The sequence below is a fragment of the Pelodiscus sinensis genome, chromosome 11, assembly GCF_052426305.1.
Source record: "Pelodiscus sinensis isolate ZL-2025 chromosome 11, ASM5242630v1, whole genome shotgun sequence".
Lineage (NCBI taxonomy): Eukaryota > Metazoa > Chordata > Testudines > Trionychidae > Pelodiscus > Pelodiscus sinensis.
Genome location: NC_143062.1, coordinates 43,019,502 through 43,043,335, shown reverse-complemented (window position 1 = coordinate 43,043,335; position 23,834 = coordinate 43,019,502). Strand labels below are relative to the sequence as shown.

Here is a 23,834-nt window from a genome sequence, read left to right as displayed (position 1 = left end):
TCCAGCCCCTGTCTCAGGGTACCAGTTGTTCTTCCAGGCCCCGATGTTCTTGCATATCATTCCATGTTTTGTCTCATGCCCTTTCATATGTAGGATTTGCAGATGTTGTATAAGACAGTAACACTGAACTGATTGTTTCCTTTTTTAGAACTGCCTCACTTGAAGCAAAAGCTACACCTCATAAAGAATATACCTCTGGCTATCTAAAAGGCAAGTCTATCAGCATGAACCATAATTAAATGATACAAGCTCTGAATGCCAGTTGCCTGTAAGACCATGTTGTTTGTCTCCGTGTATCTTGGAGAGAGAGTTTCTATGGTGTGGGTGGGCAACTACTCTGTCGAAAGAGGGATGTAAATTAGGCAAATCGAAAGCGCAAATGAAGCAGGGATTTAAATATCCCACACTTCATTTGCATAATGGTGTCTGAGCGCTTTTTTGGGGGTGGGTTTCAAAAGAACCGCATCTAGACAGCGCTTTGACTTTCGAAAGCTTAATTTGCACTTTCCATTTGCCTACTTTACATCCCTCTTTCGACAGAGGGACGTAGTTTGGACATGTGCAAGCGATTGGGGTGCAGGGTAAAAACAAAATTAAATGAGAGTTTTCTCCACAGTTTGATTCTTCTTCATTTTTTCTTGAAAATCCAGTTTTCAAACCTGCCCTGCCTCATTCACAAATAATAAAGAGATCAGATTAATGAGCTGAAGGGCATCTTTCTAAAAAATGGCATTTGGGCAGAGGTTGTGTAAGTGTGCTTGCAGCGTGGCAAATATTGGTCCTTTCCAAACTAATGACACTTGGGGTTGTGTTCACGTGCAAAGCCATTGCACTAAATCTATTCCTGGACTCATTCTTCCCAGATGTTGCCATCTTTTCTGTGATACATCATCGCAGCAAAGCACTCTTGTAATGTATTACACTAATACATTGTTCAGAGGACAGAGCCGATGATAAATTTCTTAAATGATGGTGCTGTCTAGGGATAATGACTCTAAGAGCAAATGCAAGGTAATGTGATTTTTTTTTAACCTGGTCCCAGAAAGAATACAGGAGACATCTTAAAGCCATTTTCTTCTGGGGGGAATGTTAAAATATGCAATATTTCAAGCACTATTTAACAAGCACTTAAACAATACCAGCATTGATGATAAAGACTCTACATTTAAAACTCAGTACCTTTATTCTGTTGTAGTTAGCAGCATTTTAGATGAGATGCTGTCAGATTCTGTTGTTAAAACCCTTATTCTAAAGTGTTTTAAGATGTGATTTTTTTTTTAAATGATGATCGCTTAGAAGTTAGATTTAATTTTCATTGTGAACCATGTAAAATGTATTGTCTTGAATGTGGTTATTTTTTACTGTGTATTCTATTATTTGAATAGGCCAAGTTCTCAGGATGTTTGTTCATATGGTTGGAGCCAAGAGGATTTTATTAATTGGCAGGCTTAAAGGTTACAGTATCCTTGCTCTGTCAGAGGCATTGCCAGATGATGGAAAAATAACTGCATGTTCAGTAGAGCCATATCTTGGAGGGAAAAGCCAGGAAGCGTCTGATTACTCATCTCATGCTAAAAAGATAAGTGTGAAAGTGGGACCAATTGCAGACACTTTGGAGGTAAACTCACTTATCGTTATTATTATTTAGTATTCGTTATTTGTATTGCCGTAATATCTAAGAGCCACAGCCATAGGCCAGCATCCCATTGTGCTAGGCGGTATACAACGACAGAACAAAAAGACATTTCCTGGCTGAAGTGATCCCAATCTCCAGGAAGGGGAGCCATTTTAGAGCTGGTTGTGGTATTTGTTGCAAATAAATGTAGACCTATTTCCTATTCACTGGTCGTTTGTTGATTTATCCTGATTTCCATGTCATATGCAATCAAAGTTGACTCTATGGATTGTTCATGAACTGTTCATTTCAGCTATTTAGATGGGGCAGTTTATTATTCCTGGTGTGAGACTAAACCACTAAATCACATGGTATTGTTTCTATTCCCCATCTAAAAGAGTTGAAACGTTCTAATCAGGAGAACAATTCATCTCTCTATTCAGTGGACTTTGGATCAGGCCCTTAGAAGTTAACTGAAACCTTTCTACTGACTTCCATGGACTTTGGGTCAGAACTTATGATTCCCAAAGCAATACAGGGTCAAAGTATACAAGTGGCACTCTGTGAGTGACCTCATGGAGACTAGCCATCCGGGACAACTTATAGCTGATGGACTAAATGCTGTAGCGGAAGTGGTCTTTGCTTTGGTGATAATCTCTAGATATTTTCCTACTGTTGCCCCAATTGGGGTGTCTCACATTTCTCACTTCCAGAGCATTATGTTTCATGGTAGTGAGAGGTTTTGCCTTGTCCATTGGTTAGTCTCATAGAAGAGTAAAATCTACCACTCATAGCTTTGAATGGAGTAGTAGACTTTATTGGAAGAGGTAGTTCCTTTATTGGAAGAAGTAGCTACACAAACTTTTGGCGCTGATGGTTCTATTTCTGCCACTGACCCACAGTAGACCTCATTAAGCAAGGGGTGTTTTTAGTACTAATGCCAGTCACTTCATACGAATATCCTCTTCAGTCTGAAAGTGTGGGCTCAGCTGTCACATTATTTGCATTAGCAGGGACTGTGTTTGTTTCTAAAATTAAATGGCCAGGAGCTCTTTGACCTCTGGCTTTTGTGACCTATGCATTTGGTAGGAAAGAAAGAGAGAGCTTTGACATACACCTGGGACACACAATGATGCAGATCACCTGCAATGAGCGGTGTTTAAAATCCTTGCTCCCTGCAGGGAGTGTGAAATTAATTGAATTGCTGTTGCTCTCTAGTGCTCGTTCTATGCAACTGACTTACTGTGACTGAATTAAAATATCCAGAGGCAGGAGTGGTACCTGCTGTGTAGCGATTAAAGAAGGTACCAGGATGGGAGTGAAAATTAAATCCTTGAAACATAATTCTGCCATTGATTTTATATTTTCACGTTGCTTCTTATCCGCAACTACCAAAAGAATATTTCAAGCATAATCCTGTAAGAGGCTCAATGCCTTGAACTCCCATATAAGGTAGTGGGAGTTGAAAGTGTTCAGTGTTTGGTAAGACATGTTTATTGCCACACAACCGTGGATTCCTTATTGAAGAATTATTGTATCCGCACTTGACCCTGCTCCTCTGAAGTCAATAGATATTTTGTCATAGTGATCCAGCTCATGTTGCAGCCTCTGTTGGTAGATGGGAATTTTGTTAGATTAACTACAACCTGTGGAACTCCTTATCTGGGGATGCTGTGAAGGTTAAACAATACTGGATTAAAAAAAGGATTAGATAAGAACAAGGAGGATAAGACCATTGGTGGCCATTAGCCCAGATGGTCAGGGGAGCAGTATCATGCTGTGTTGTCCCTAATGCTGGTACTGAATGATGGGTTGGGTCATTTGATAATTTCCCTGTTTTGTTTGAAACATTGAAACATCTGTCATTGGCCACTGTCAGAAGATCAGAATACTGGGCTAGATGGGCCATTGGTCTGATCCAGTATAGCCGTTTTTATGTACATGGGGAAAAACCTGTTTAAGAGGTACAGTAGTAATGACTAGTATTTATTTTTTCATTAAAAAAATCCAATTTAGTAAAGAACAGGGAGTGGGTTAGGTGTGCAAGAGGTCAGACTAGATGATGTAATGGTCCTTTCTGATCTTAAAAAAATAAGGGGATAAAAAGCTGAGTCCAAATGTTCTCTTCTATGGCAGAGCCCTGCTAAATTCAAGGATGCTACACAGAGGACCTCAACTCCATTAGCCTACCACACATAGGAGGTTTTTTTTTGTCTGAATAACATGTCTTCACCCATTTGCAAGGCATACGCTCGTAACAAGCCCAATCCTGTACACAAAACTCATAGGCTAGGTCTACACTAGGAGATAAGTTTGAATTAAGATACATAACTCCAGCTATGTTAATAATGTAGCTGGAGTCAAAGTATCTTAAATTGTATCTTGGTGCCATCCACACAGTGAGAAGTTGACGGGAACACACTCTCCTTTTGAATTCCCTTAATCCTCGTAGGAGCAGGTCTACTGGCACCCATGGTGGCGCCCTCTCAGCTTGAATTAGCATGACTTCACTAGACCCGCTAATTCGAACGCTGGAAGATCGACTGCAGCAGCATCAGCAGCATCTTCTCTGTAGTGTAGACAAGCCCCTATTGACTTGTGCAGGGAGTTTTTTTGTTGAACAAAGAATGCAGGATCAGGCCCGATGAGAATGCAAAGTGCAAGGGACATTAGTCAAGTTTGTTATTGTGTTGTTTCCATTTCAAAGTCTAAACCACAACAGCAAAAATGTGCTTGCAGAAGATCGTGTTGATGGCAGGGCATTGTGCAAGCATGTAGAGTTCACCCTCCACCCCCTTTTTACCAGAAAGAGTAGGTGAATAGGTTGAGTTGCAGATCTCATTTCTCCTGTTTTGCTGCTTGTGAAGTCTGCCAACAGAATCCACCTTGACAAAGTCAAGGACTCTGCGTTTAATGTTGAACTGAGTGAATAAATTATGCATGAAATTGTGTCGGAGTCTCTAGTGTGCAGAATTGCTCCTTTTGATATGAAAGGTTAATTCAGAAAGGAGTCCAAAATAGCTGGAAATTGTGGGGATAAGTGGATAGTATTCACTGTTGTGAGCTGTTATTACTAGAAATTGCATTCCCTCTCTGGCTTCCCCTGAGATTTAGCTTTGCCAGTGAATATAAACTGTACTCAATAGAATAGCATTTAGGAGTAACCAGAGTGTATGTCCACATACAGTAAAATATTCTAATGGTGTTTTAAAAGGAAGCTGAACTTTTTCATGTATATCATGTACCCTAAGGAAATATTACTATTACATTTAGGTCAAGAACAAGGCATATCAAAGGTAATGAGTTTTGAGTTTATCTTTATTAGAATACACTGACTGTACGATTCATATGAAAGAGACTGGACAGTCATTCTGTTGAGTGAGTCTGCAGGTACCTGTTGTGAGTGGTGGTTGCAATCACAACTACATCAGGTTTTAAATAAAACTTGCCAGAGGATTCATTCATTTGCTCATTCAGGGAGTCTTGTCTCTGCTCTTTGCCACGACCACGCTCTTTAACGTGTTGTCTTCCACTATACTTTCAATGTACCACACAGTTCTGAGATTGTTGTAAAGAAAAATAGTTATGTGCGGTAAGAAAAAGTTATATTTACAGCCATGCTGACCCTGGATTAAGACAATTTTTCTTGATGCTTCCATCGCAAAGGGATGGAGATTGCACAGGAATTATTCCCAAGTAGACTCAGCAGAACATTTTGCAGACAGCTGAATTCTTCCTGGATCTCCGCTCTTCTCTTCCCGTAAATAATAGAGAGGGGTCAGACAGCCCTCGGGGGCCTGGGTTATTATATAATAAAAACAAATATATGGAGATATACCTATCTCATAGAACTGAAGGGACCTTGAAAGATCATTAAGTCCATCCAGTCCTGTGCTCTCACAGCAAGACCAAGTACCATCCCTGACAGATTTGCCCCTGATTGCTAAATGGCCCCCTCAGGGATTGAACTCACAACCTTGAGTTTAGCAGGCCAATGCTCAAACCATGGAGCTATCCCTCCCCACCGCAACCTGAATGTTGGGCACTTGATGGGCCAGCTGTTGTCTCCGGTGGTCTAATCAAAACACACCCATCCTACCCATTGCACGTCCATATTTTAAAAGCTTCTTCCGTGGATAGCATTGACCAGAATCCCCCCGTCCTCTCCTTGATAGTACCAATATTTTGTGTACTTTGCTCCCCAACCAGGGCTCCCACTAAACTGCATCTCTCTCTTTAAACCTGCCCAAATAGAGCAAGACAAAGGATGTCTATCAGGAGATATTGGTCACAGCTGCTCCCTGGATCTTACTCCACTCTGCCTGTGGGAGGGGATGAGAGACTAGGTAGCTTGTTGCAACCTTTGCATCCTCTGGTGCCCTCCAAAGCATCCTCAGAGACCAGCAGGGCCACAGCCTCCCCAGACAGAAAACCATCAGGGAAATCCAGGGACAGAGTCATGGTGCCACAAAGGAAGGTGTTACCCGTGCACCTTTACTGCCAGCTCCCGTGTCTTCTGATGGCCTGCCCAGAGATGACACCACAGGGAAGGATGGAGGGGAGGGAATTTCATGGATTTCGCTGGACTAAAGCATGAGGGAAGGTTACTACTACCTGTCCCCAGGACCATCCTCATCCAGACGCAGAATATGCAGTCATGTTAGGGCACCCGCAAATTTGGAGCACCGCTGGGTCTTAATGTCCACCCAATCACAGAACAGGGAGAGGAAGAAGACTTGAAAAAGCCATTCAAGTGGTAATGAAGCCATTTATCAGGCATGTGTATATACTGCCAGTTCCTGACCTTACTGTGTTAGTCAACAGGATCTTAGTTTAAAATTTCATTAGTGTACTGCTCCAAGTTTTAAAATCACATCTCTAAAAAACTGTCATCCCCCCACCTGCCATCAGGCAAAGGGACACCAGTTTAATAGTACTGCATAGGGCCCCATAAATCCTGCCTGTCCTTAAGCTAGTGGAAACAGGATGATCATGCGAGGGCAGGAATCTTGCTTCACAATAAAGACCCCTTCATTCTAACCAGCCTTAGCCAGTCTGTCATGTGGCACCTCCATGCACAGGGAATGTGGTCATGACGAGAGACTTCTGGTCATCTCAAACCTAGGGCTTAAGGCTTGGAGAATCAGGTAAGAAAGGAGCACATCCTGGATTAGCCATCTCGTGTGATGGCCTTTTTGTAAATGAGCATAAATGGGCCTAGGGCGTCAAAGTCTACCGCTTTGTGACGTGGATCCTCTGCCAAGTGGAATGCTGCTTAGAGTCCGGCAGGTCATTCCCCATGAAAGGGATCACAACACAGGTAAGTTATCAGCAGGCCATGATCTCAGATGTGTGTCTGAATCATGAAGAAATCTAGCTGATCCCCAGGTGGACCTAATCCAGTGCTAACATGCCAAACAAGCCATTTCTTCACTAGGGCAACAGACCAGAAATTATCGGGAACAGATGTTCTAGCTTAGAGAGGGCCAAATCCGCTTCTGCGTGTCTTCCTCCCGTAGCAGGAAGGATAATTTGAAAAATCAAAAAGGCGAAAACAATGGCCATTCTAGTCAACACAAACTGTCTGTGGTTCTCAGATCTAGTGGAATTTTCAACAGACTTCCAACTCATCCTCCCAGCAAACTCTTATCCCAAAGATTTCTCCTGCATCCCTACCTTGATTTCCTGAACCTCACAGCTTGGCTACACAGTAACAAGGTTAAACAAAATGAGATACTTTCCCAAAATAACAAAGCCCATCCTAGCCTCCTGCAAACCTTCCATCATGTTGGCCTAAGTGAAGTCTCTTAGTAGTTCTGAGATAGCAAGATCAGCTCTAGAAAACTAGGTGACCCAGTTCTGAAGGATTTATTGCAAAAGAGCTGAGATTTGGTTGTAAGATTTGGTTATATCTCATCAGTAAACAGTGTCATAAATGCATGCTCGTGTATGTCTCTGGTAGACTACTCGGTGCTATCTAAGTGCCTTACCGATACTATGTCTCTCCATGCTACAGTCAGGCTTATCTTCCCGGCCTCTGACCAGACCACAGTGCATTGAGCTTTCATAACCCATCCATCTGCTCTACAGTTATCTAATTCCCCACATTTTCTTACCATGAATACATGCTTCTTGGTCCGAATCACCATTTTAGAAGAATTTCAGAAACCTCTGTTAGAAGTCATGAACCTTACTACGTGTTTCAGAAGGATATGACAATACTTCATACTCCAAAGTCATTTGTTACTAAGGTTAATTCTTCCTTTCATACATCACCGGAGATCACTCTTCCTCATTTTGCCCAAAGCCTTAACATGACAAAGAAAAAGCTGGAGATAAGACATGCTGTTAAGATTTACTGGGGTAGAAACAGCCAGTCCAGGGCAACATCATTAGTCTTCTTCTACTCTAAATGACCAGGCTTGAAAGACTTTACATCTGCTCTAGGTACATGGATGCAGTGGGGCATTGTTGAAACACATGCAGCTGCCAACAGAATCCTCCCAGATGGAATTCTGAATGTCCCAGAGCAGCTTTCAGGGCAGAGAGGGCATCAAACACCACACAGGTAATCTATAACACTGCCCACCTGGTCAACAAATAACCCTGTTATATGTCATACTCATCAGTGGCATCCTCTGGAATAATCGCTTCACTTTAACGAGATTGCATATTTCGGGTTGCAATTCCACTGCTTTGCTGTTAAATTTATTCCTCGCTTTTAGGTGTGTGCCATCTGATCCTGAGTATTTGACTCTTACATGCAATATGTGTAGGTGGCTGTGCTGTAGCTGAAAGCCACAAAACTTACATGTAATGGCTCTCTATTCAGGTTGTTTCACCTTCTTCTATTCCTCCCCCAAGTTACAGTGGGGGAGGTCTAGGCTGGATATTAGGAAAAACTATTTCACTAGGGCTGTGTCCAGACTCAGGGGTTTTTTCGAAAAAAGTAGCTTTTTTTCGAAAAAACCTCACCTGCGTCTAGACTGCAGCCACGTTCTTTCGAAATTAAATTGAAAGAACGCAGCTTTTCTTTCGATGGCGGTAAACCTCATTTCACGAGGAATAACACCTTCTTTCGAAAGTTCCTCTTTCGAAAGAAGGCGTTCTTCAATGTAAATAGGGCTTCTTCGAAAGAGAGCATCCAGACTCACTGGATGCTTTCTTTCGAAAAAGCAAGCCGCTTTTTCGAAAGTTCAACGTGCAGTCTAGACGCTCTCTTTCGAAAGAGGCTTGCAGTCTAGACATAGCTTAGGAGGGTAGTAAAGTACTGGAATGGGTTACCTAGGGAATTGGTGGAATCTCCATCCCTAGAGGTTTTTAAGTCCTGGCTTGACAAAGCCCTGGCTGGGTTGATTTAGTTGGGATTGGTCCTGCTTTGGGCAGGGGACTGGACTCCTGAGGTCTCTTCCAGCCCTATGATTCTGTGATTGTGGCTAAATCAAGGGGGACCTACCTGAGCTAGACAACTGAGCAGCATGATGGCAGATGAACTCTTTTGCTGACAAGTGCAAGGTGATGTGCATTAGAACATATAATTTTAACTACTCTCACATGTTGTTATCCACAAATGACTGAATAAGCTCAGGAAAACAGCCCAAGGTCCTGTGGAGAGCTCAGAGCAAATATCTGCTCAGTGTACAGTGCCGATCAAAATACAATGGAAGGCTATCGAAAGAAAAGGATAGAAAATAACGCTAAAGGTGTTCTAGTGCTATTCTATACATCAGTTGTCCGCCCTCACCTTGTGTTCACCCATCTGAAAAAAGAAACAGGGTGGAAAGAGAAAGGGTCCAGAGATAGTTCCATGTGGAGACAGATTAAAAAGATTAAGTCCACTTAGTGTACAGACAAGTCAAATAAGAGCGTGTATATCTAGCAGGGATGATCGGGACAGAGTTTAGTCCTGCCGGAAGTGCAGAGTGCAGAGGACCTCTTGAGCTTCCTTCCATTTCTATTATTTTATGATTCTATAAAGCTTTTTGAACTTCCGCACCTGTGGCCCTTAGAGATGTGTCATCCCTACAGAGTGATTAATTCATCATAAATTCATTTAGTTGCTTGTCCAATTTGCTACAATGCCAATGAGGGGGACAATTAGTTGCACTAACGGTGGACATTTCTGTGAGAGGTCCACAAACTCACCAGGAACCAGACTTACAGTCTTAATTTCATAAGCCACCAAGCCGGTGACTTAGCCTGGGGTTGATGTTCAGCAGCAGTCTCCTGATCTGTCCACGTACCAAACCACAGCTAGTGGGTGCATAATGGTATAGAGAGAGAACAAAGGAACGTAGACTTGGGTGCTTGGAAGTATTGTGGTAGACTCCCTTGCTAACCTTGTGCCTTTGATTCATGAGGGGTTCTTTTAATTGTCTTCAAAATATTTTTGTATTGTATGTTACTTCATTGTAATGAGTCTTTATGAGTAGAAATTACAAGCGGGATTTTCAAAAGCTTTCAGCACCTGCTTAACTTTGCTGCCATTGAAGTCCATAGTAAAACTCCTGTTGACATCAATGGGAGCAGAATTAGGTCAACACTGAACATGTGTGACAGTCCCACCAGATATTCCCTGCTGCGTGCAACTTTTAAAATGTACTCAATATAAAGGTTGACATATCCCACAGAGAGGAGACACAGATGTGCCTCAGAGCCAGTGTAAGTGATCTTGATTTGTATTTCCTCTGACTTGTACCACATGCATCCATCACCAGCTGGAAATGTGGTGCTTTATGAGGTATTAAATCACCGAGGGTTCGGTTGTTCACACAGATGTGAGCACTGGCCCTGTTAGGGGGAATTCAAAGGCCTTGACCTATCTGTGTGGCTAGATAGTGTGTAGATAGTCAGCCTATAGACAAAAGCATCTCAACCAGTTCTACTTGGCTCGCTGTAAATCAAAAGGTTGCTTTCAAGCCAAAATGACCTTTGATTAGGAATATGACTTTAAAGCAATGTTTTCTGTTAGGCGTTTTTCATGTGTTTTGTATGGAAGATGGTTCATTTTATAAGACCCTCCACCTACATGGTACCAGCGCATTTTTCCTTTCACCTCATTTTTCCACCCCTCCAGGAGTTAGTGGCTGTGGGCGAACACTTTGATATAGTTTTTATTGATGCTGATCAAAGAAATGCTGTTAACGACTACCACTTTGTCATGGATAACCACTTGCTGAGAATGGATGGAGTGATCTGTGTGGAGAACACTCTCATGAAAGGACAAGTCTACCTGGAGAACGTATCTGATGAAAATGTATTAGCTGTCAGGAAATTAAATACTGTAATTAATTCAGATCCTCGTGTGGAGCAGGTTAGTGCTATACGGTTACATTGGTATTGTAAGTATCTGTGAAATTGCTTTCAGCAGTATTGTTTTATAAGACTCCTGGATGTAGTCTGACTCACTCATGCTGTCTAGTCCTTATAGTAAGGGCCTTGCTATAAAATGTATTTTTGTCAGTTCTAGCAGAGGAGCAAAAAAGAGTCGTCATGGGTGCATCTACTCTGCACCCACAGCTTGAAATAAGCTATGCAAATTGTGCAGCTTATTTTGAGTTAATCTCAAAATAGAGCACTATTCCAAAACGTCCCTTACTCCTCATGGAACGAGGTTTACAGGGATGTTGGAATAGTGAGCCCATTATTTTGAAAAAATGGGCTTGTTCAAAAGATGTGGAATAGCTATTTCGGGATATTTGTGCAATCCCAAAATAGCTCTGCAGTGTAGACTTAGCCTATGTTATTCACCCTGTGAAACACTTATTTGCTATTTACAAATTTACTGATTTACTAGATCCAAATGGTTCATTCTGTGAATGGTTGTGATCTTTTTTGTCATCAAGAACAGATGCCTTCAACTGCAGAAGGGGGTCTTTGACACTTTATCTGCTCAGGCCCCGAATTCTACTCTTAGCCACTAAGTCACAACACATCTTATTTTCTTGTGTTTGGATAGTGGCATTGGGTCTGCAAAATGATGTGTCATTTTCATTAAGGTATGGTTGCCATCCGGACAAGGCACTAGTTCAGGCACACACCTCGTAGGGTTGGGAGGGTCAAATGCATGTTACATACAGAAGTACACAAAGGGTAGTAGGCAAGATTATCCAGAGAGGATTCAAAGTCATTATTATTAAGTTCCAACAATGTTCTTGCTAGGGAGTCTCAAAGAACTTAAAATCTCATGAGACAATCAAAATCAGATACACTGAAAGTCTCAGAGGTGGTGTCTTGTTTATAACACTGGAAGACATTTCGGCATTTTTATGGATCTAGCCTTTGTGAAAGTAGTCAGTCTTGAATGGGAATCTTAGGCAAGATGGAGGACTGTCAGCCTGGGATAGAAAGGGACTTTACAGTCCAGGGAACAGCATGCAAAGAGGAAAACCACTATAATACCCAGCCAAGCCAAAAGCTCACTTGAATCCATAGAAGACTCTTCCACTTACTCCAGTGGACTTTGGCTCAGGCCCAGAGTGATGTGCCCTGAAGCTGAAATGGTTTGGACACTGCTGTTTTTTCCAGATTATTTTACCTGTGGAAGATGGGATGAGTGTCATCCGATGGAGCTGCACACCTGCAGCTGTGATGGAATCCAAGGTGTGTATATTCTCCCCCTAAAGCAGTATGGGTGAAATCTTGGCCCACTGAAGTCAAAGGCAAAAATGCCATTAATTTCTCTAGGGCCAAGATGTCACCCTTTGTTTTCACTTTACGCAGTAGAGAGACAATCCTTCTTGAAGAATGGATCCTGCATGCATCACTTTTCTCAGTAATTGCCTAACGAGTAAGAATTACAAGTATCAGTGTGAGGCATGTCATAAATTATAATGTGCTGAGGGGCAGCCGGCTGTTTTCTCTATATCATTGATTACAATCATTCCTTCCCCGTCCTACCATATGCAACATGCACCCAGTTTCCCACCCCCACTGTTCCTTGATTTAACGCCCCCCCCCTCCACCTTACAGGACCTAGAGCCCGAGCCTGAACGTCTGCACTCAGGCGTTGGGGGAACACAGGGAGGGATAAAGGAAGCAGTTGTCCAGAGCCCAGCAATTCAAAGGGGGCCCAGGACTCCTGGCCGCTACTACAGCAACAGCAGCGACCAGAACCCCAGGCCCTTTACATCACCACTGGAGCACTGTTCTGCATGGCTCTGAGGCCTGGGGGAAGGGGTAACACCATAGTCCGGGAGGCGCTAAGGTATGGTTGCTCCTGGCCCTGCCCTTTTGTCCCTGCCCCTTTCCCCTGAAGCCCCCCTCATCTCGCCTGGGGGCCCGTGATAGCTGTCGCCTCCCATTCCCCCATTGGCACTGCTGTAAAACATCTCCTCAGGCTAGCCTCCGAGAGGCCAACTCCACTTGCTCAGGCCGGCCACAGATATAGCCACAGTGGAGGGGTTTTGCTTCTGGAGTCGTTTGGGGGTGTTACGCCTTTGACATTCACACTGCCCCCAGGCATGCAAGGGAATCCACTGGGAAGCGTGCCAGGCTAGAGTTGTGTAACTGGAGCAGTCATTGACGTTTTCATCAGCGCAGCCATTTTGCCTTCTGGTGTGGCCCCTCTGTAGCCCCTCGGGAGCAGTTAGCCTTGCTGGCATTTGGGTTTCACCGAAGAGATTCAATCCCACCTTCTTGAACAAAGTAAAGGGGCAGGAAGCCAAGGAACAGCTCCTGGCTTCTTTCCCCTCCCCCCAATACACCTGAGCATTCGTGGGGAGGGGGAGGGGAAGGAAGGCTAATGGGCTGAAGATAACTGACTTTTGACCCTCAGTGCATTGTGCTATTTTGCTCCAGAAAGCAGTGGTGAAAGATGACGTCTTTTGGGGCCACAACAGATGTCGCATCCTTGATCGCCTGCGTTTGGATGGCAAAGTGGCCTACGTAACAGGTGGAGGCCAGGGGATAGGAAGAGCCTTTGCTCATGCATTGGGGGAAGCAGGTGCTAAGGTAGTAGTTGTGGATCTGGTGCTTCCGAAGGCAGAAGGGGTCGCCGAGGAGCTTAGCCTGAAAGGTAAGCCATGGACGGAGTCTCTGAATACTCTTCTACCTGCACTTCTGCAGTGTACGTCCCTGCCTGCTAGCTCAGTGGGCTTTGTTATTTTCAGTGGTTCTGGTAGCTTGTTGGAGAATTACTTGCATCGAGTTTTGGTGCAGCATCAGTCAAATAACAAAGCAAAGAATTGCCAAATGGCACACGGATGCTGCAGTCCGGAGAGAGTGATTGACTCATGCAGCATCTTAGCATTGCCCCAGCAAGCAATAGCCAATGTCACGTTGCCTGCTTGTGTTACCTCATAGAGTAAGTGCCACCAGGAAAGCAAATGACCTCATGTAAAACTATTTATCCAGAGTACCTGGAGGAAAAACAGCATACAATGATCCATGACTAACAGGCAAAGAGAATAGCAGTTTTTTATTAATAAGTGCTCCCTAATACACATCCATCAGCCAGAAAAAGAGGTGTTCCATACATTATGTCATGCGGCAACAAAGGTATTTAAGACTTAAGTAACAAAGGACACTCCTACAGCCCTTTACCATACCCCACCCACAGCTTCTCCTTTCACACACTCAACCTATCATGCAGCCACAACACAACAGAGGTGCATAGGGTCATATTTCTTATGACATGCATTGGTCTTCTGTAGATCTAATAGTCATGGGGCAAACTCTTCTGTCCTTGTTCAGAGCCCATTAGTTTCAAAGAGGGTTTTGCCTGAGAAAAGGCTGTAGGATTTGGTGCTGGCCCTTTCTGTGTGACTTTACTTCCCCTCACTGCATCATAGAGTAGCCATCATTCAGGAATGATCCATTCACAGGACAGAAACAAGGAGAGGGTTAGGGGAGAAGCCAAAGAGAAGCAACACGGATCATGCCTGAAATTTTAATGGGTACCAGCTAGTTACATGTAACTTCAAAGATTATGCCAGACATAAATATACTTAAAACGAGATTTTCAGGAGTGCTTGATTTTGAGTCCCAAACTTGGGACACAGTGAAAAGTCTTGATTTTTCAGAGGCTAGCTATCCAGCACTTTCTTAAAATCTATCCTGTTAATTTTTGGGTGCAGCTCTTTTTAGAGACACCCAAAATCACTAGAAGCCATTTTTGAAAGCATTGGCTCTTCAAAACACACATGAGTGAAAAGCAGAGAGGTGAGATATTAATACGCAAGACTGGCATACATCACAAATAAAATCCCCCCCCATAGGTGAAAACTTCTACCAAACCACTTACATTTTGTGTTTTTATTTCTAAAATAGGACATCCAATTTAATTCCTCTCCCAAGACATTTGCCAATGTGATAAAGCTAAGCTGTATTCAGGAAGGAAACACAGACAATTGGAAATAGAGTTTTAATGAGAAAAGAAATGAAGTATCACTCATTTTCTAATTCCTCTTGTGAAAGTACATCCAATCCTTCTGCTATGTGGGATCCTTCAATGCCATCAAAGATGTAGCTTCATTCAGGAAAGCAAGACACTACCATCTGGGCCCATAGTCTAGTACTGGTGTAAATGGATGCAGGACTAGACCATGCACTACTGCAGAAAAAATGTTGGTTAGCCTTTCTGGGGTGCAAAAGCTGGAGTAGAAATTTGCCTTCTAAAAAGAAAATTGTGAATGCACTTTTCACAACCAGGATTGCAACCAACTGTGCTGCTTCTGCAGAACAGTTACAGTACTCATGCACTAGAGGCTCACGCATTTCAAACAGAGCTCACTGGAGGATGCCCATTCTGTTTCATAACAACTTGGAAGTGCTGACATTTTGTTTTTGATCTGCATTGGAATGAAAACAAACAAACAAACAAAAAAAGTTAAAGTTGTTGCAAAAATGAATTGTGCCCAGATGTCCATTTTGCAGTCAAAAAGATCACATGTTCAATCTCTCTCTCAGAAGTCATCAGAAGAGTCCATCCTGGATCCCACTAACCTTTCCACTGAAAACTTCATCAAAATCAATATGCCTCTGTGACACATTTTGGTGTTGATGAAACGAATATTTAGATGAAAATAAATTTGGTTGGAAATGTTCTGACCAGCTCTGCTCTTGTGTAAATCCCACAGATTTACTATCAACGCATCTTTTACTTTTATTTTATAGTAAAATGGAAGGAAGTCATGACCGTTTTTGATTTTCAATTAACGAATCACCCACTTGAAAGGCTGCAAAACACAGCCCTACATCATCATCTGATTGAGCTTTTCGGAATCTTTCAATGAGGTTTCCAATTACAAGAGTGCCTTACATTTGCATAGTTTGTGCATTCAGTGTCAAGGAACATTTTGCTGCCTTCATTGGTAACGTTGTTACCCCAGAATGAGTTTTAGAGATAGCAACATAGCAGCCCCAGTACTTGGATCATGCTAGGGATTGGACACACATGTAATAAGACTGAGGAATAAATCAGGTGTTTCACTGCTTTCCAGCTGTGTCCAGCTAGTTTAACCTGAAAGCTGTTTCCATGAACTCTGCATAGTAATTCCACAATGGAAACTGTTGCAAGTGCAATGCCTGTGTAACCCATATGTGTTTCACATGGTATTCTGTCCTCCTTTAGTGGCACCTAACCCAGCTGGAGACTGATGAGCCTGCTATAATCTTTGCTAATAGTCACACGGATTTTAACTCATTTACTAGAGGCTCATACGTTTAGTTCCAGTGGTCCCAGGTTCAGTCTTGCTCACCAATAACTGGAGTTTGGTGACATTACATATACCGTACCTAGGTCTTTGAGAGAATTCTGCAGTACACTGACCCATAATGTACAATTTAGGGCCCCCAACCCTCAGAATGTCCCCATGAATAACTTCATGCATCGGAGAAGTCCTGCTGTCCTCACAGGTGTTGAATGAGAAGAATCAATGGAGGCTGTTTAGATGCTTGAAATTACACAACTGAACAAATGTCTACAGCATCTGAAATAGACTCAAATAGATGGTGTTGGCCTTAACTCTGAATTGTCTTGGATTAATAGGCTCAGAACTAAGCTACCACTTTAAGACTATATTTTTAAGAGTTTAATTTTCTTTTAGACATTAACTGGATGGGCCATTATAGTCAACACCCAAATGACATCAAAAGCTAAGTATTGGACATTTACAACCCACTCAATTAGCTTCATCTAGCATGTACACTATAACTGACAATTTTTTTTCTCCTCTCCCTGCTTTATATTTTGGGTTTTCTGTGCTGCCTCTCTCTGTCCCTTGCTCCACTCATCTGAAGAAGTGGGTTGTGCCCACAAAAGCTCATGATAATGTCCTTTTTTTTTGTTAGTCTCTAAAGTGCTACAGGACCATTTATTGTTTTATTAAATTTTCTTTTAATATATTATTGTAAGAAGTGAAAAGTCCAGTTTCTTTACTCTTCCAGGCTATAGAGCCATTTAATGGATTTGATTATTTCTGTCTGCATTTGATAAACTATTTTTAATTCCTAACCACATTTCATTCCTTCTCTGTATTCTCACATATCACTCCCATTAGCATTAATCACAGCTGGGGATACATACCCGAGGAAAACAGAGCTGCTTAATTGTTTGTGAACCTAAAGAGGGACTATTCTCTCACTGATGCATGTGTACAAGTTCTGTTAAATTTAATGGGAGGTATACATGTGCAATCCTGAGAGGTACACATATTAGCCACTTTATTTCCTGAATTTGGGTGTGATTTTGATAAGGGACCATAATTATTAATACCTGTTATTCACAACCAGAACATCACAGGTATTAACAGGAATACCTGTTATTCACAACCAGAACATTTCATTTTGTTGCGAAGCACTTTTTATTTTAGGCAGAGGGGGGAAGGAACACTAGCAATGTGTTCTAGTGGAGGTGGAATGCTGGAAATGTTGCAAAAAAAAGTGGTGAAAATGATTTTGAGATTCTGTGGAGTGTAAAATGGCAGGAACTCTAGAGGAAAAAAAATCTTCTTTATATCTATGAATAGAAGCTAAGGTCTCGATTCTGCAGTCTTATCTGTGCAGCTGGATCTCCATCCAATCAGTCAGTGTCTGCATAATCACAGAGGTCCATCGCTACAGATCGGATTGCAGGATGAGCGATAGCAGAGGGATGTGTTTATGTTTTGCTACATATATAGTAAGGTTTGAGACAAACCAGCATAGGGCAATGGACAGTCCAAAATGGAAAGATTATAGTACAATGGAACCTCCGCATTCTAGGTGTCCCAAATCCAGGAACACCCACAGTATGGAGGAGAAAGCAGCTATGTGCTGCTGCTCTCCCTGCCTCCAGATGGGGGAATGGCAGAGCAGCAACGCGCTTCCCCTGCTGCTCCCATAGTGGCATGGGGTGGGGAGCCACATGTGCACCCAGGAAGGGTGTCAGGTAAGTACTCCATTCCCATCCCTCTCACACCCAGATTCTGCAGCACCCTCCCTAGGCCAGCAACATCTTTAATCCGGCATATCCTTTTTCACAGGGTTGCCGGATTAAAGAGGTGTAAATAACACCATTTTTTTTACAAACATAGAAGACAATTTAGGAGTGCGTGGAAATGTTAGATAATGTTGGTTATTTTCAGTGTACTCATCAGATACAATGTATAAAAGAATATATATTGTTTTGAAGTAGACATTTTTCACTGGTTCCTGCTGTGCTGACATAACAGCTAGAAATTTCATAGATTTTTAAGGACAAAATATACCATTTAATCATCTATTCTACCCTAACTACTTCGGTTTCTTCAGGAGAAGCACCCCATCTAAGTTATCACCACTCAGAAATTAAGTTTTAGGAAAGTTGCATAAAAACACTTTTTCCTCTTGAGAGTTACCTGAACGTTGAGGGGGGAGATTTTTCATTTAAAAAGTTTCATTTAAAAAGGGAGAGGGATAGCTCCGTTGTTTGAGCATTGGCCTGCTAAACCCAGGGTTGTGAGTTCAATCTTTGGGAGGGCCGTTTAGGGATCTGGGGAAAATCTGTCAGGGATGGTGCTTGGTCCTGCCATAAGGGTAGGGGATTGGACTTGATGACCTCTCAAGGTCCCTTTCAGCTCTATGAGATAGGCAGGGCTTAACAAACTGCTGTTTCCACTCAGACAGTTGCTCCATGTGCCCCATTCAGACTGGCACATATATGGTTCAGAGCTGGCAAGTAGCTCTCGCTGCAGTTTGTCAAGCCCTGGAGATAGGTAAGTTCCCCTCTTCTTACAAATTTGCCATGTGTGGTGTAGGTAGGTTTGGGAGCAGGACTAATGGGCTAGATTCACAAAGAAATTTGGGTAGGGTAAGGCTGAATGTCAACCCACATAACTTTTCAGTATCTAGACTGGAATTCGCAGAGCCTGAGTTTGGTGCCTAGCCTCCATACACACTTAATGGGAAAAGAGAGGCTCCTCAGAAGTGTACAGAGAAAAGCCAGCAGTCTAGGTTAAGAGTTGCTAATTTAGCCCGTGGGAGAGGGCACTCAGTAGGATGTATGTGAAGACCTGCCCTCTCTCAGAGATAGTCATCTAAGTCCAGCTGCAGGCAGGCACCTGTCTCTACTAGGGATTCTCTGCAAATCCTCATTGGTGCTAGCTACCAAGCCATTTTAGCAAAAAGCTGGGGCGGGCGATCCTCTCTTTAACGTTTAACCCAATGGTTAGGGTGTGCACCTGGGGGTGTGGGAGAGCCCTGGTTCAAATCCCTGCTTTGCGTCAGGGGGAGAAGGGATTTGAAGTGGGCTTTGCCAGCTCTCAGGCGAGTGCCTTTATCTCTGGTCTAGGGGATATTCTGCTATTCTGAGACTAAGAGCAAGCCCAAGAGTAACTATGTAGACTGGTAGGTAGAGTCCTCACCTGCGAGGCCCAAGAGCTTCACACCAACAAGCTTTTACAATTATTTAGCCACAGTGGGTCATTTTCAATGGGAGAGGCTGAGGGGCCCTATTCCCATTGGAACAGTCCCTAACCCAGTGGTTAGGACAGTCACCTGAAAGGCATCCGACTCCAATTGAAATACCTCCTATGTCTCAGGTAGAGGGGGATGTGAACCACAACCTCTCTATCCCAGGGGAGTACCAACCACTGGGGGTATGTCTACACTACCCTCCTAATTCGAACTAGGAGGGTAATGTAGGCATACCGCACTTGCAAATGAAGCCCGGGATTTGAATTTCCCGGGCTTCATTTGCATGAAGCCGGCCGGCGCCATTTTTAAATGCCGGCAGTTCGAACCCCGTGCCGCGCGGTTACACGCAGCACGGAGTAGCTAGTTCGGATTAGGCTTCCTAATCCGAACTAGCTGTACTCCTCGTGGAATGAGGAGTACAGCTAGTTCGGATTAGGAAGCCTAATCCGAACTAGCTACTCCGTGCCGCGTGTAGCCGTGCGGCACGGGGTTCGAACTGCCGGCATTTAAAAATGGCACCGGCCGGCTTAATGCAAATGAAGCCCGGGAAATTCAAATCCCGGGCTTCATTTGCAAGTGCGGTATGCCTACATTACCCTCCTAGTTCGAATTAGGAGGGTAGTGTAGACATACCCTGGGCTACAAGACATGAGGGACCAGGAATTGTGGTTCATTCTTGGTTATTTTGTTTAATTTCTCAGGCAGGGGCATGACTGGATCCAGCAGGCAAGTTCTGGGTGCTCTTACAGGATCATGTCGCACGGGTGCATGAGGTGAAGGAAGGCTGATTATTTTTTCCCCCTCCAAGTTCATGCATCACTCTGGGACACAGCTGTCCAGATGCCTGGTGCCAGGCTGCCATACACCTGTGCCTGTCCACTGGCAGAAATACAGGCACCTAGGGAACTTTTGCTGCTAAAATGTAGGGGCTGAGCAAGTTTAGGCTTCCACAAGCTTTGGGGGCAGCTGAGCTGAGGGTTTTGAGAAGTCACTTCTATGACTTTATCCCAGTGTCTGTTGCTATGTTGGAAGATGCTGGTTTTAAAAGTGGTGTTAAGGTTGTGTTATTTCTGCAAGGGTCAGAAACCTCGTGGCGTTCTCTACATCTTCGGCCAGCACTGTTGAAATAAAGGTTAATAACAATAATCATTATTAATAGCATCTAGCTGGTAAACAGGGCATTTCCATCTATAGCTCTCAAAGCACTTAACAAAGGATGCCAATATCCTTATCCCCATTTTACAGATGGGGAAATGGAGGCACAAACAGTGAGAGTGACTGACCCAAGGTACAGTGGCCAGTGGCAGTGCTGGGACTAGAAATCTGATGTTGTCAGCAAAAGTCCACTTCTTGATCCACTCAGTGTTACTATGTAAAGCTGCAGATGTCTGTCTCTTTGTGTCTCTCTTGCTGAGGCTGGAGCCCCCCTTCCCCAACAAAAAACCCCTGTGGGCTTTCCTAAAATGCTCCAGAAGACACATTAAAACATTTCTTCTTGGAAAAAGACTATACATTTTCCTTTTTGACATATATCACTCATTTTCAGTTATTGACTCATTCCTATTTTTATTAATAAACCACATGACAGCAGCTCTGTTAGGATCCTGTTTATAATATGTAACTTCTCCCCATCCTTTGTTTCTTGCTCCTAGATGACTGATCTGTGTTATAGCTCTAATGGCTGCCTACACTCCTATGAATTAATTCCCAGTCAAACAGAACACTGGGGCACATGCTTACCTTTAAGCACATTTGTCATTTCATCGACTTAAAAAAATAATAAGGGTCCACATTTTAATTAAAACTGAGCTTTCCAGCATGTGCAGTATTAAAAAAGAAATGCAAAATCTAATCTGGGGCAACTTCCAGTTGAGATGGTACATGTGCAAAAGACAAAATACACAGATTTGTTGATGCAAATGCAGATGTATCTGTCACTTTTCACGTCCATAGGGTTCTTTTTCAGTTATTTACTAATGATATTAACTTTTGTGTTTTAACAAGGAGCCATGATGGATTTGTTACTATGAAAGCCATAACTCTGAATATTTAGATTTTTGTGTTGAAATCACAACTATAGCTTTGGATAACTTTTGCATCATACACCATTATGCATTACAGAAATATGTATACTCCAATCTCTAAAAGCCTGATGTTCGAAATCAGTTTGGCTGAAAACTCAATTTGATTTCTGTGACATCTGAAGTTCGCTGTAAAAATATCTTGTAACTCAACAGATAAAATATTCCTCTGTTTTATGTTGTTTATGAACTAGTAACCATCATTGGAAGGTGATGCATGAAATCCTGCAAATTTGTGGATATCTGCTTTATATCTGCATCTGCAGATATGAATGCAGATATCCATGGATCATTTTCAAGGACATGAATGTGGACACAAATACAAATTTTGTATTTAGATCCCTGAAAATTAGTGGATATCTGCATTATATGCACAGGTACCCACATCTGCATATGTGGATACCAATTTTGTATCTGCACGGGGCTCTAGTGATACACTTTTTGATCCCTAACACACATAAAATTGTTAGAATGTCCATCACTTTAGCTCCTATGCTGCAGTTAGACTTTTGACCAGAAGATGGTGCAGTATTCAAAGATTCATTCACTTGAGGAGGCAAAGAACTCTGATTTTAAGTAAGTTGTGTGCTAGAGGACAGTGTGTGTAGTATACAAAAGTTAAACTTAGGAACTTTTTAAAAGATTCATTCCCCTATGCAACATGCTTTCAAAAATAGCATATAATTTGCTGTAATCAGTGGAGTAGTGATGAAATGGTTTATTGTTTTTGAAGAATTAGTAGATAGTTACACAAGAAATGATACCTTGTTTTATGTGAAGGCCTCTCTTTGTTTTATCCATCTCATTTTAATGTAGGGATAAAAAGCATGGCATTGGCAGCAGATGTAAGCAAACCTGAGGATGTACAAAGGATTCTTGATGTGATTGTAGCTAGGTGGGGCACAGTTCATATTGCCTGTAACAATGCTGGAATTAACATGAATTCTGCAAGTGAAGACACTTCACTAGAAGAATGGGACAAAACTTTTAATGTTAATTTACGAGGCTTGTTTTTGTGCTGCCAAGTAAGTAGGAGGATCTGTACTCTTTTCCATGAAAATGTGGTTGTTTTCTGAGCATCTGACTTACCCAGAGGTTTACTGATATTCTTGTTGCTAATTATTATCATAAAATTGATTGTATATTAGTGTTAACAATAATTTGGTTATGTATCTGTAGGCTTAGGATGATTAGTTTTTTATTAGGAAATGTGGGTAAACATCAATTTCACATATAAACCGATAGACATTTTTTTTCCCCTAACAACTGAAATTTACCAAAGTAAGAAAAATGCTGACTGCAGACTTTTTTAGATATTGAGGATATTTTCTTTGTATATTTTGACATATGATGTTGACAGTTTTGTGTTTTAATGGTTATTCATCTTTGACTTTTTGGAGTTTAATGCTTGCTCTCATTGACAAATTGTATTCCCCTCTCCCTCCGCTGAATTTTCCACATCTGTGAAAATTAAAATAAACAAATTTAAAAATATTTGAAAATAAACATTGGTATAATCTGCTGAAATTGTAAAAAAACAAAAAAACAACAAAAAAAAAACCAAACCAAACTAAAATAAAAAACCCCAAATCAATTCTTATGATGCTGTGAATCAGGTATACATTTAGGCCAAGATTATAAAAAAGTAGCAAGCAATCACTGGGTGTCCAGTAGACACCTTAAAAAGTGACCCGATTCTCAGAGGGTGGGTGCTCAAAACGTCCTAAAAATCAGATTCTTCTCTGGAGTATCAGTTTGAGTGCTCAACAGTAAAGGCACTAGATCTTATTACTCACCTTTAGAAAATTTTGGCAACACAGTAGCTGAATTAAAATGACGATAGAAATTTTTCTGCATCAGCCATTTTATATCAAATTTTTATATCTTGCACTTTAAAAGAAATCCATAAACTCTTCTGAAAAGTGAAGACTAATTTATTATCATGTAATTATTAGCACAATCACAAAAGGGGTCACTGGTCTTTCCTTTAATTTCTGTCACAGGCTGCAGGCCGCATTATGCTGAAGCAAGGATATGGGAAGATAATTAACACAGCATCTATGGCAAGTTTAATAGGTGAGTGATGAGATCTAACAGTTGTGCTTCAGAATCCATATTTTAATTACTACCAATGCTATTTGAATCAATTAAACCTGTATTGGGAAGGAGTAAATCACTGACATTTTGTATTAGGGGAAAATGTACTACAAAATTTTTATTGATATCATTTTTCAACATTTATCTGTCCTCCATATTTTAAAGCA

The 23,834-nt window shown here is 42.1% G+C and overlaps 1 protein-coding gene across 4 annotated transcripts in view; it reads left to right on the top strand.

Annotated features, from left to right (window-relative positions):
• The window catches only part of LOC102457357 (uncharacterized), an 86,319-nt gene that overhangs the window by 44,214 nt on the left and 18,271 nt on the right, over positions 1 to 23,834 (top strand). For all 4 annotated transcript variants that reach the window (XR_016350445.1, XM_089781255.1, XM_089781254.1 and 1 more), the window contains exons 3-9: positions 149 to 210; positions 1,386 to 1,618; positions 10,692 to 10,928; positions 12,143 to 12,217; positions 13,415 to 13,631; positions 22,387 to 22,595; positions 23,574 to 23,646. Coding sequence is in view for 3 of the 4 variants with exons in the window: in XM_089781255.1 (XP_089637381.1) it covers positions 149 to 210; positions 1,386 to 1,618; positions 10,692 to 10,928; positions 12,143 to 12,217; positions 13,415 to 13,631; positions 22,387 to 22,595; positions 23,574 to 23,646 (1,106 nt within the window). In the remaining variant the exon portion in view is untranslated. The remainder of the gene's footprint in view (positions 1 to 148; positions 211 to 1,385; positions 1,619 to 10,691; positions 10,929 to 12,142; positions 12,218 to 13,414; positions 13,632 to 22,386; positions 22,596 to 23,573; positions 23,647 to 23,834) is intronic.